This window comes from Acinonyx jubatus, chromosome C2, assembly GCF_027475565.1.
Source record: "Acinonyx jubatus isolate Ajub_Pintada_27869175 chromosome C2, VMU_Ajub_asm_v1.0, whole genome shotgun sequence".
Classification (NCBI taxonomy): domain Eukaryota; kingdom Metazoa; phylum Chordata; class Mammalia; order Carnivora; family Felidae; genus Acinonyx; species Acinonyx jubatus.
In genome coordinates, this window is record NC_069384.1 from 66,419,982 (window position 1) to 66,434,189 (window position 14,208).

Below are 14,208 nucleotides of genomic sequence, written 5' to 3' on the forward strand. Positions count from 1 at the left end.
CCATACTTCCTACTTTGTATAACTTACCATAAAGATTTTTAAGATAAAGATATGTTCAAAAACCAGAGCAGTTACTTGTAAATAATTTGATCCTTTTGGGTTGTGCTTTTGTTTGGAAGGTCCAGAATGTGTTCAGTCTAGTGCTAATTATCCCCCCACTACTGAGATGAAACCTTACTGAGTACTCAATGTTCTGTTACTCATGAGGTTTTCCACCAGGCTGTTGGGAGTCAGGCAATATTCTTGGCTCTGTGTGAACTTCTGAGACTGTTCCTTTTCATTGTTTTGGATTATTGTTTTCCCAGACATTGAGTAGTTTCTTCACATGTATATGCCAATCAGTACTCTACCAAATACTTGAAGGAGACTCTGATTTCTGGGGCTCTCTCTGCATGTAGCTCTTTTCTTTGGTGTTCTGTCTTATGAACTCCAGCTATTTTGTTCTCCCCAGACTCTCACCTCTACCTTTTCAACTCAGCCTGGCTAGGATACCCCTCCCTGTGCCACAGTCTGGAAACCCTCTCAATGCTAGGAGTTAAAGTAATTATTAGGTTCACCCTATTAATTCCTTTCTCTTAGGGCTCACTTTTCTTTCACTGACTTAAGTCCAGTTTCCTGAAAACTGTTGTTTTATGTTTTTCCTGGTGTTTGTTTTCTTCAAGTGGTAGGGTAAATCCATTTCAATTATTCCATTTCAATCACAAGTGGAAGTAAAGTCTTGATGGTTTTCATTAGTTTTTAAAATATTTTTTTTAATCTATTTGGTACCAGTGCCCAAGGCCAAAATTTTATTACTTCACTTGGATTACTGTAGTTGCTTCCTCTAATTGCCTTCTTTGTCTAGAGTTTTGTCCCCCTTAAATTCTTCCTCCACATAGTGACCTGAGTAATGTAAGTGAAATACACTTATTTTAATCCACTTTAAAAATCTGTTAATAGTCCCATTTCCTATAGGATAAGATTAAATTTCCTTAACACAACATATAAGCTCTTCATGACTTAAGTCTGCAGAACTTGTTAGTCACCTCCACATACCAAACTGTAGATGCCACCAATGATGAATTGTACCTACTTTTCATCCATATCATGTTATTTCTTTGTGCATTTGCTTACGTTATTACCTCTGCCTTTCTCTTCTTCCTCTCCAGCTGATTTTTCATTCTTAAAGTTTCTCCTCAGGTGTTACCTTATTGAGGAAGTATCACCCCTTGGTTTTGGTTAGGAGCCTAACACTTGTGCACACCTTTATAACTGTAACTTAATATGCTATAATATAATCATGTCTGTGGGTTGGTCTCCTGCTATACTGTAAGCTATCTGAAAGCAAATTTTTTATCTTAATCAACTTTGGGAACCCAATGACAGACACATAGTTGACACTTTAGACATTTAATAAATCCATACTGAACTGGAAGAATCAATTATTATAACTGTGTATAATTCTTTTTCCATTTTAATCTGGAAAAACTGTCTATCAGTTCTTTTATGCCATTCTAAGAAAAGCACCTGGCATAATGGTAAGCTTGCAGTTTGCTAAATAAATATATGATTAAGCATTTTTTTATTGTGGTCTCAATATTTTTGTTCAGATAGCATCATAAATATTTCTTCTCTAAGCCTGAGATTTGTCTACAAACTTCTTAAGCTCTGAGATACCAATTCAATAATTAATTTCCAGTCTTTTATGGTATTTTATATTCTTTTTTCTGAAAGACAATGGTAGTAACAGAGTTCTTGAAGTATCATGTACAAGTCATAAGTAATTGATGATTTCAGCAAAATTGGAATAAAACTGGTAATGCTTCTGTACCAAAAGTTAAAAATTATAAATACTTTAATAAACACTTTGTAAAACCAAATCACCTGTTGATTTGTAGTATGTTCTGTAGCATAGTCATGACTGTAGATCCTATTTGAAGGTTGTCAGTTTGCAGTAAGTGTAAGAAATGATCACTTTGTAGTACTAAAAGAAGAGAAAAAAATTAAAACAAAGATTCTATGATACAATCAAGATTCATTTATTTTTAAAACCAAATCCAAGCATGACCATTTCTACTAAAATACCTGCCTTTGTATACTTTACAATAAAGAAGATTTTAAGATGGGCAGTTTCAGTAACCATAAAAAAGTGATTCCATTTTATGAAAGTTATAAACAGAAAGCATCCACAAATACTACCCTAAGACTCTACTGTTATCTCCCATTAAATGAGAAATAAAACAAAACATATCCTAAATTCGAATCTTTCTAGCAATAAACTTCAGTGAATAAAATCAAATTTCCTGTGAAGAAAAGAGAATATGAAGGAATGGAAATGGTACATGTGACTGTAAACAGTGGCTTACATCCTTAAAACAATTGTTATATAATATACCATGTTTGCTAACATTTTGTCTTAAATAATAATGAAATTATCATTTACAAAACAACGTTTGTTTTTATTGGTTTATAATTTTTAGGTTCTGAGAAGCCAGTTTTGAAGACCTGACACTGGATGCTTCTGTAAGTTGCTTAACCTCTCAGAACTCCCATTTCTTCAACTGTAATACAAGAATAGCTCTCTCATAGACTACTGCTGAATGTCCTACAACCTACCCTACTGAATAGGTTCCCAGTAAATGTCAGTTTCTACTCCCTTCTCCATTAACTGATCAGAATTACAATTAAAGTGGGATCAGGTGTGCAGGCAAGGCAATTCTGTGAATACTATCCTAGCTTCCACAAAACAACTTTACTCTTTGCCTCTTCTTTCTCCTGAAAGAAGATATTGATTTCTTTCACATACTAATTACTGTTTTTCCATTTACAAAGTCCAATATTTCAATATTTTACTAAACATCAATTTTTTTAACATTTAGCAACTTCAAAAAAAAATTCCACTATTAAATATTTCTATAGCTTCTTATTTCCTATTACTTCAACAGTAAAAGACTTCTTTTTTATAACTGGAATAAGTATATTATTTCCTTTTTGTCTACTTAAAGATGTTTTATTAGTAACTCTTTAATTAATTAATTTTAGAGAGAGAGAGAGAGAGCGCGTGTAAGTGAGTGAGGGGGAGACAGAGAGACAGAAGCAGGACTCAACTGAAGTGGGGCTTGTGCTCACCCAAAGCAGGGCTCCAGCTCACTCAAAGTAGGGCTAGAACTCACGAACTGTGAGATCATGACCTGAGCCAAAGTCAGATGCTTAACTGACTATGCCTTGCCCTTAGTAACTCTTTGTAATTCTGAATTCACTGAACTCGTGATATGCAGTGTGTGTGTGTGTGTGTGTGTGTGTGTGTATGAGCTTATCTTTTTTCTATACTGGAAAAAGTCATGCTAAAATAATTTTAGTCATTCCATTTTATTTTTACACTGTTTTATATTATTACATAATTTATTTTTGGAGCCTCTGTTCTGTTTTTCAAGTGTAGTTGTTTTTATTGAGTGTGAGATAACTATTTGGTCCCCCAAACAAAAATACTTGTGCCCATTTAATTAACCTTCTTATAATGAATGCTTCAAACCTTCACAAGAGTAGAGAGAATAATATCATGATTCTACATGCATTCAACTTTAACAATGATCAACTTATGACCAATCATCTTTCACCTAGCCTATCCACCTCCAGCCTCCCATTTTATTTTGAGCTAATCCAATACATCAATTATTTTATCCACAAATATTTCAACATATACTCCCAAAAGATATGATTAAAAAATAAAACATAACCATATCTAAACTGAATAATGTTTTTCTTTTTAATGTTTATTAATTTTTGAGACAGAGACAGAGCGTGAGCAGGGGAGGGGGAGAGAGGGAGACACAGAATCTGAAACAGGCTCCAGGCTCTGAGCGGGGCTCATGAGATCATGACCTGACCATGAAATCATGATCAAGACCTGAGCCGAAGTCGGACGCCCAACCGATGGAGCCACTCAGAAGCCCCGAATAATGATTTAATTTTATCAGATATCCAATCAGTGCTCCAATTTCCAATTATTTTGTGGATTTTTAAAGTTTGTTTGAATCAAGATATAAATAAGTTCCACAATTACAAATATTATACATAGTAACTGGTTATCTTTCAAATTTCTTTTAAACTATGGATTCTTTTTTTTCTTACAATTTATTTGTTGACAAAACTGTATCAATTGTCTTAGGAGGTTCCCATAGTCTAGATTTGCTAACTGCATTCCTGGGGTGTAATTTAGTGTTTCTCTGACCTTCTATAAATGGGTCATTGGAGCTAGAGGATCAAAATGATTCAGGTTTGAATTTTTGACATCTACATTTCATATGTGAGGTTATGCTGAGCCATTAGGAGGTACTTCTCAAATTTTGACAGTGATGGATGATTAATTCCTAAATCTGTTCACTTACTAACAGTTGTACAATGGCAATATCTATCTTACCTTTTTCACCTATTGGAATAGTTTTATAAAGAGAAATTTCTCCTCATCAAGACATAAGAAAAGGCAAGAGAAACTCTGGATTCTTCATTTACCAGTTTTCAAAATGAATTGGTTCCCTAGTAGACTCTAATGGTAATTTTTTAAATAGTTGATATATTTTTATCCTCAGTAGTTATTATCCTTATTACTGTTCTAATTTCCCACTTTTGGCTAATAGAAGCCTCCTTATTTTGGCTCCTGAATCCTTTTCACAGAATCCCAATAAATTTTGTGTGTGTGTGTGTTTTTATTAACTTGTTTTATTTTTTATAATCCCAATAAATTTTGCTTGCTTCCTTTCTATCTGCTATACAAAATACTTCAGGCTTACCTTGCATATTTTCTGTCTCAGACCTTTAGTCTGCCATTTCTGTAAGAGCTAATTCTTTTTAGAGAGAAAGGTTATAGGAGACCCCAATTTTGTACCCATTTATTTTTTTTGTATATGAATCTCACAACCATGTAATTTAGTTTTAATACAAACTTTATTGATATTTTAAATCTACAGAATAACCTGAGGAACAGTCACATTTGTTGTCATTACTATTTCTGGAAGAAAAAAACAGCATATTTTAAAAGTTATTCAAGTATTCTCTCTCTTGCTATCTCTCATTTTACTAGGCCTTTTACCACCCATTATAGTATAGTAAAACTAAGTACTTTATATTTTTGGTAAAACAGTTGTTTAAATTGAGAACTTTATAATATTTGTTTCATAATGGGAAATTAATAGATAATGCTTTAAAAGAAAAGGAAGTAACTAAGTATTTAAAAAAAGAGAGAGAGAGAGAGAGAGTGGGAGAGAGACTATTCATCAGGGTTTCAGAGGACCTGGTTTCTGGGTCTACTTAGTTTCAAAAGGATATAACCACCCAAAGTATTAGTTGCAATAATTGTTGCAATAATTAGTTGCTGCCTTTGGAAAATGGGAAATGAAGTGAGGCACAAGGGCTAGGGTTTGTTTTTAACAATCCTTGTAGAACTATTTGATTCTTTATGTGCATGCATAGTATTCTGAAAAAATTAAATTAAAAATTCAATTCTATTTTCACCTTCTAAAAAAAGTCAGTGTTCTTATATTTTTCTTATAGTTACATTTATCTTAGATTAAATCTTTCAAAAGGATAGAATGTTGCCACAATTATCATTAAAGATTACTTCCCCAGTCTTAAGAAAACATAAAACACATGTTTATATTTCTCAAGTGTAGAAATATCCTATAAAATATCAAGTTCAGTAAAATGTCAATATATAAAAGCTTACTCCTACATGAATAGTTAGGCTATGAATTAAATCATATATGCTCTGTACATAGGGATTTCTCTCACACTAAATCTAAAATACAGATGCAATCTTTGGAGCTTAGAAAAAACTTTTTCCCTAAGTTGTTAAAATTATCATCCAAAGAAGACTTCCAGATGGCCAACCGACACATGAAAAAATGCTCAACATCACTCATCATGAGGGAAATACAAATCAAAACCACAATGAGATACCACCTCACACCTGTCAGAATGGCTAACATTAACAACTCAGGCAACAACGGATATTGGCGAGGATGCAGAAAAAGAGGATCTCTTTTGCACTGCTGGTGGGAATGCAAATTTGTGCAGCCACTCTGGAAAACAGTATGGAGGTTCCTCAAAAAATTAAAAATAGAACTACCCTATGACCCAGCAATTGCACTAGTAGGTATTTATCCAAGGGATACAGGTGTGCTGTTTCGAAGGGGCACGTGCACCCCAATGTTTACAGCAGTTCTATCAACAATAGCCAAAGTAGGGAAAGAGCCCAGATGTCCATCGATGGATGAATGGATAAAGAAGATGTGGTGTATGTGTATGTGTGTGTATATATATATATATGTATATATATACACACACATACACACACACACAAGTATACCTGCTGAGTATTACTCGGCAATCAAAAAGAATGAAATCTTGTCATTTGCAGTTATGTGGATGGAACCAGAGGGTATTATGCTAAGCAAAATTAGTCAGAGAAAGATAAATAGCATACGACTTCACTAATTTGAGGACTTGAAGATACAAAACAGAGGAACATAAGGGAAGAGAAGCAAAAATAATATAGAAACAGAGAAGCAGACAAAACATAAGAGACTCTTAAATATGGAGAACAGAGGGTTATTGGAGGGGTTGTGGGGGGGGGATGGGCTAAATGAGTAAGGGGCATTAAGGAATCTATTCCTGAAATCATTGTTGCACTATATGCTAACTTGGATGTAAATTAAAAAATAAAACTTTAAAAAAAATTAAAAAATTATCATTAATCCTTATCTTTGATTTGCTAAATAGAAAGAGCTAAGAAAAAATTATATTTAAATAATATTTAAGCAATTTTCTCCTTAATATTCACATCGTCAATGCTGACTATTTAAAACTGGAATGTACAGATGGGCTTTTATTTTTTTGTGTGTGTGGTTATTTCAACGTAGTTTCATTTAACTGTGGTTATCTGTATAGTTAATGAGATATTTATTTTTAGAAAAAAAAAAGCTGTTAGCAGGTACTTTACAATGATTATCAGTTACCTTAAAAATCTTTTCTCTTACCATTTTGGATGAGTTGAACATGGCCTCCCAAAAGCCAGAAGAGAGAATCAGTCACAATTTGGAAAAAGCGTAGTAATTCATCTTTTTCTTCACCCTTAATACACATAACACACACACAAACCCAATTTACTTTTCTGTAATTGCTTTATTTAAAAAAAAAAAGAAGAGAAACTTCTCTCAGGGGGAATCAAGAGACCCTGGTTGTTGGATCTTACTTAGTTATTTATGATCTTGTAGCCTTTAGTTTCTTAATTTATAAAACTTGTGTTACAGGCTGGTGATACCTACCTACTCTACTTACTAGATAAATGGTTGTTACCCAGAGGTCAAATGAGACAATATATAAACTGTATAAGAACTACAAGTTGATATATTAGGATTTCTCAACACTGGCTATGCATCAGAATCACTGTGGAGCTTTTTTTTTAAATTAAATATAGTATATCCATGTACAGGCTTTAACCCAAACAATTTGAATCTCCAAAGTCAAAGTCTGAACATCTGTATTTTTACAAAGTTAGGTGGCTGATTTGATTATGCAGTTAGGTTTGAAAATCAGTTATATGCAAATGTAGATGTCAGCATATAAAGCATTATTATTAGCACATTTCAGTTGCAGCTTCTAATCTATAACTCCATGAGAGCAGAGACCAAGTTACTTGGCTCTCCATTAGACACTCAGTGTCTAAAACAGTTCCAAACATAGTAAGTGTTCAATCAGTATTTATTCTACAAATAAATGACAATTTTTCTGATTCTTCCTTTCTGGAAAATAGGGTGATTAGTAGATTAGAATATATGTCATAATAGCAAATAAGAAACAGATTTTGTTCACAATTCTGTCATTTACTGGCCATGTAACTTCAGTGGAAAGTTGTATAAAGGCCACTAATCTTACCCAGGTCTTAAACATTTGTACTCTAACACAAAAGTAATGATCACAACAGCAAAGGCATTATGATTGCAATGATTATTATAATAATAAAAGCATTTTCTTCCTATTATTTTAGCACAGGGTTAGGTAGGTGCTTAAATAGACATGTGCTAACTTAAATACAACAACAATAAAAAAAACCAAAATCTAAAAAAGAAAGAAATGTCGCATTAGGTCAACAAATACTTAGTCCAGTAAAGTGCCTTTGCCGGTTTCACCAAAAGACACAGCAGAAAGAGCGTGGTAATCTTCATTGTTGTCAATCTCAAAGAATAGTGCAGAGCCTTTAGACTTCCTTTTTTCCTTAAAAAACCATTAGATAATGCCACCCATAAATTCATGTCTTCTGAGACTGGTTAACAAAATTTACCCTAAGTCACTTCAAAATTTTGGGGTAGGTATTTTTCTTATGGCAATATGTAAATGTATGTGTACGTGTGTATATTTTAACCAGTTTGCAGTTCAGGCCAGATCATTCTGTGTATGTCCCACCATGTGATCTAATACCTATATGTTAGCTAATTAAAAAAAAATTTTTTTTTAATGTGTTTGGTTCTTTAGACAATGAGTTTGGCTTTTTTTTTTTTAATGTTTATTTATTTTTTAGAAAAAGCACACATGTGAGCACATGAGCAGGGGAGGGGCAGAGAGAGGGAGACAGAGGATCCAAGCAGGCTTCACACTGTTAGTGCAGAGCCCAAGGCACATCTCAAACTCACCAGTGAACCGTGACATGAGCCAAAGTTGGATGCTTAACTGACTGAGCCACCCAGGTGCCCCCAATATTTTTTTGATTGGGAAACACTTAGGTAGATAAAACTCATAAATTCAGTTTTCTTGTAATCTTTTTTTTTTATTATTTGAGAAAGAGAGAGAGAGAATCTTAAGCAGGCTCCATACTCAGCACAGAGTCTGACATGGGGCTCGATCCCACCATCCTGGGAACATGACCTAAGCCAAAATTAAGAGTTGGATGCTTAACCGACTGAGCCACCCAGACACCCCTGTAATCTCCTTTTTATCTATTTTCATTTTGTTCTGTGGTAAAATGGCCCTCTTTTGCTGTAGTTTACCCCCTTTAATGTATTACTGAAGGAGTTTTCGTTTCTATACAAATACCATAATAAAGAATAGGAAAGTATTATGACAAGTTTTAAAGGACTATATAAATGAAAAGACCGTAATTACTATTGCCCCTAATATTAAATAAAAATACTCTCAAGAAAACATAAAGCTGTCTTAGTGGTCTGAGATATTCATGAGATAGAAATTATTTTACAGGGATGCCTGGGTGGCTCAGTCAGTTAAGGGTCTGACTTTAGCTCAGGTCATGATCTCACAGTTTGTGAGTTCGAGCCTCCCCATCGTCGGGCTCTGTGCTGACAGCTCAGAGCCTGGAGCCTGTTTCAGGTTCTGTGTCTCCCTCTCTTTCTGCTCCTCCCCCACTCACACTCTGTCTCTCCTTCAAAAATAAACAAACCTTAAAAAAATTTAAAAGAAGGGGTGCATGGGTGGCTCAGTCGGTTAAGCGGCCGACTTCGGCTCAGGTCATGATCTCGCAGTCCGTGAGTTCAAGCCCCGCGTCGGGCTCTGTGCTGACAGCTCAGAGCCTGGAGCCTGTTTCAGATTCTGTGTCTCCCTCTCTCTGACCCTCCCCTGTTCATGCTCTGTCTCTCCCGATCTCAAAAATAAATAAAACGTTAAAAAAAATTTTTTTTTAATTTAAAAGAAAAAAGAAATCATTTTACAAAGGAGAAAACAGGTACAGTGAAATCAAGTCATCTGCCCAAGAACTCATAGTTAATTTGTGGCACAGCCAGGAAAAGAAATCAAGTCTAACACAAATTCCCATAGTTTGTGCTGCTTTAACTGACTTGAATTAAGTCTAGAAATATATAAAATTTATTTATTGCTACCAACCTCAAAATGCCAATGGAGATGCTGGAAGAATTTGTGACCTATTACATAGAAAGCCTATATACTCCACTACTAAGTTAAATTCTCTGTCAACAATAGTTTAAAACAAAATTTTTTTAATGTTTACTTATTTTTGAGAGACACACACACACACAGTATAGGCAGGAGAGGGGCAGGGAGAGAGGGAGACACAGAATCCAAAGCTGGATCCAGGTTCTGAGCTGAGAGCACACAGCCCAACATGGGGCTCGAACTCACAAACTGCGAGATCATGACCTGAGCCGAAGTTGGATGCTTAACCAACTGAACCACCAAGGTGCCCCTGTCAACAATACTTCTTATACTCAAACTACTATCTCATCCATATTGTATGTCTCATTCAATTTCATTCATAATTTTTTAATTTGTTGTTTTTTAAATTAAAAATAGAGCTGTCTTATGTTTCCTAAAGAAACATCTAAATATCTTGCCAACTTTATTAGCCTAGGTGTTAGGTGTTAAGTATAAGACTATGTCTATTCTTTATACTTAAAGCACCTCAAATGAAATTTAATATCCCATGATGACCTAGTTATTTTTCTTCATAACTTCCAAAAGTTGTTAATCTGTTCAAAATTTAATATAGCAGTAGGCCAAATGTACATATAGCCAAGAAATATTACAAGATAAAGAAGTTTCAGCTGTGTACACTTACAACTTCTTTAAGTATTATAACTAAATTGATCTGATATTCACAGAACATTCCACACAACAAACAGAGTTCACATTCAAGTATATAGGCAGTCCTTACTTTTTGCATGGTACCATGTTAAATGAAACTTGTGCCATATCAAAATCTTTACATGTTTCTGATATGCATGAGTTTCAACCAAGATAGCACTGTGCAAAGCAAGGACTGCTTGTAATGAAACATTCACCAAGATAAAAGGGCCATAAAACAAGTTCGAAAAAAATGTCAAAGGATTGAAATGATAGAGTATGTTATCTGACCACAATAGAATTAAAGTAGAAATTAGTAACAATAAAATATCAAGAAAATTCACTCATATGTGGAATTTAAAAATAAAACAATCATGGAGGGAAAGAGAGGGGCAAACCAAGAAAGACTCAACTATAGAGAATAAACTGATGGTTACCAGAGGGGAGGTGGGTGGGAGGATGGGTTAAATAGGTGATGGGGATTAAGGAGTGCACTTGTGATGAGCACCAGGTGTTAGATGGAAAGTTGACTCACTAAACTGTACACTTGAAACTAATATTACACTGCATGTTAACTAACTGGAATTTGAATAAAAACCTTAAAATTCTCAAATATTTGGATATTAAGCAACATATTTCTAAGTAATCTGTGGGTTAAAAAAAAAATAGTACATACAGCATTTAGCACAATCCACCCAAGAAATACTTGCTGGACTTAGTAAGCCCTATGTTTGAGTTGAAATATTTTGACTACAGAAGATCTGAAAGATCAAACAGAAAGTTCACCTTTATTGTTCTGTGCCACAGAAGCTATTAGAAAAGTGCTGGGCCACAGAACAATACTTTCCTCTACTGTTAAGTGGGTGTATTTTAGAAAGATGCTATGGAAATAAATGTCTATGGGTGCTGCTCAAAGTTGAGAAGCAAAGCAGATTCTTCAAAAAGTCATATGGTATACTTCAGCCAGCACTTTAAAATTTCACACATAGAGGCTTTTTTGGTTATAATTTCAAAAATGTTTGGATCCACTATTCTAATTGTACTTTCAGCCAAATACTGCACATGTGAAAAATAATGTGGAACATCTTCTCAAGAATTTTGGCTATTAAAATCCTGAATAAACACATATACCTTAGCTGCATTGATGAAACATGTTTGCAATCGCCTCCCCAAAACCAGAAAATTTTCTGCAGCTGATGGAAGCAATTCATTGTAAAATTCCTCTGCATCTTCTCCTGGCTCCAAGCCCACACAGCAATGACTAAAATAAGAGCACAAGTCTGTGACTGTTTGTGTTAATTATAAATTTCAGTTGAATGCTAGAGCTTCTATAGACAACACTGTGCCTTAATGAGAATTTTTAGTTATCTCTTTTGTTGTCAAGCCAATAAAGAACTTTTGCTGGAAAATTAACATTACAACTTTCTGGAGAAGTAAGTCTGGAGAAGTAAGTACAGAACTTTGTCTGTACTGAGAGCTAGGACTCATATGTCCTAAAAACCTACTTGTCAGCTTTTCGGGGAAACAAAATACACCTGATTCACAATAAAGAGAAACAAGGCAAGTTTTCAGTGAATGAGCTATAAACACTCTAAAAGCAATACAATACCTTGGGAGTCTAATTCATGAAAAACATTTGTGTTGATACCTTTGAGACATCTGATAGCTGAAAAATACCCAGGGTAGGATTAGTCTACAAGGGACAGATGAAGAAATCAAATACTCTAATACCAATTCTACTCTCCAATAGATCTATTTTCTTAAACTGCAAAATATCTGACTACACATTCCTTATATGAGAAGAGTAAACCACAAAAACCTTGCTTTATTAGGGACACTTTACAATTTATGTTAAAGTAGATAAAGTCATTTAGAGAAATGAGTCCTCTTGAAACTTCACATAAAAGTCACTCCCTAGTTATGAAATGGGTATATTCAAAGCTCTTGATAATAAAAAGTATTGGTGTAGACTAATACTAACAAGAGTCCCCCACCCAAGACTGATCTCTAATGAGTAAACACTGCTGTTAGAGGCTTTTCAACATGTGAAGATGACACTGATAAGCAATAGTGACTACATATGAGTATGCTAAAATTTAGCTGGTTAACACTCAATGTACTTTTGTTTTTGCACATCAATCCTAAAATTTATGGACAAACATTCACATGTATCAGTTTCTCTTTTTACTTTCGTTCCTAAAAATTATTTAAGAGTACCTACTTTGATTGTGGACATTAATTTAAAAAATTATGTTTTTTGTATATGCACAAACATGGGGATTTTTTTTTAATGTTTTTATTTATTTTTGAAGGAGAGAGACAGAGCATGAGCGGGGGAGGAGCAGACAGAAAGGGAGACACAGAATTCAAAGCAGGCTCCAGGCTCTAAGCTGTCAGCACAGAGCCCGATGTGGGGCTCAAACCCACAAACTGAGATCATGACCTGAGCTGAAGCTGGACACTCAACCAATTGAGCCACCCAGGCACCCCATACGTGGGGATTTCTTAAGACTTGGATTCCACTAAGATATGTGTATCTGTTAATAGTTTTTTCTAACTATACACATTGAATCCAGCCTTTATGTAGTAACAAATTAGGAATGAGCAGTTTTGAAAGGTAAGAGTCCAATTAGTAATACAGGTGTTTAGTTACTTAATTAGAAAGTGGCTTAGGCACTGAGAACAACTGGTTTATTTTATTATCTCCTTTAAAAATAAAAGATTTTGATCTTCTAAATTTTATGGACAGGATTTTGGTTACCTAATGAAATATACAATTGAGATAGCTAAATCAATACAACATAAAATGACTAGCTTTTGTATCTGTTCTCCTATAGTACTTTGCTTACATCTTTCATCTTAGCACCTATTTCATTTGGCCTTGTATGATAAAGTCACATGACTGTCATCCCATGTCTACTGTAAGTTTTTCCAGTATAGAGCCAGTGCCTTAAAAATCTTCATTTCTTCATATATTCCTTAGTGAATAAAGAGTCTGTTAAGTACTTGGGACTCAGTGGTGAGCAAAAGACATGATCACCATCTTCACAGGACTTAGGTAGCAAAATTTTAGATAGTGAAATATTCACAAATACAGTTACAAAGAGTAAGATATGGTATAAAGGAGGAAAAGTACAACCATAACCTACCACAGAAGGTTGCCAATTCTTGTTAAGCAGATGAATAAAGAGAAGCAAATGTTGAAAATAAGAATTTACTACTATATCCCTCAAGAACAGGAGGACTCATTGCTTCATTTTACCTTAATATCTGTGTAAGCTGGGAAATTGTAGTCCAACCACCCTGGATTCGAGAACAATCTTGACTGAGGACCAAAAGGCAATACTGAATGAGGTCATAACAATATATATCTTGTTTTATTTTCTTCAACTCTGAGCTTCCTAAAGGTGTGTTGTTTATTATTTCTAAGGCAAAAGGAAAGAAGATATACTTATTTCTGCTCAATAAATCCAAGACTTTTGTATTTTTATAGTTTGAATAATAACTAAAATTACTTTAAAAAGGAAACATAGCACTTTCTTATCACAATGTTAAGATTTTTCTGAACAAATCAGAAACAAATGCTAAAACTATACCCATGATGGAATTGTTTTGTTCCTTAAATAGTGTTAGCCAATCACAAAA

General features: G+C 34.3%; 1 protein-coding gene across 8 annotated transcripts in view; it reads right to left on the reverse strand.

The window, feature by feature from the left end:
• IQCB1 (IQ motif containing B1) overlaps positions 1-14,208 on the reverse strand; it is a 63,069-nt gene that overhangs the window by 43,704 nt on the left and 5,157 nt on the right. For all 8 annotated transcript variants that reach the window (XM_015078232.3, XM_015078222.3, XM_015078226.3 and 5 more), the window contains 4 exons: positions 13,826-13,988; positions 11,695-11,824; positions 7,014-7,107; positions 1,864-1,963 (listed from right to left, as the gene is read on the reverse strand). In XM_015078232.3, the coding sequence (XP_014933718.3) occupies positions 1,864-1,963; positions 7,014-7,107; positions 11,695-11,824; positions 13,826-13,988 (487 nt within the window). The remainder of the gene's footprint in view (positions 1-1,863; positions 1,964-7,013; positions 7,108-11,694; positions 11,825-13,825; positions 13,989-14,208) is intronic.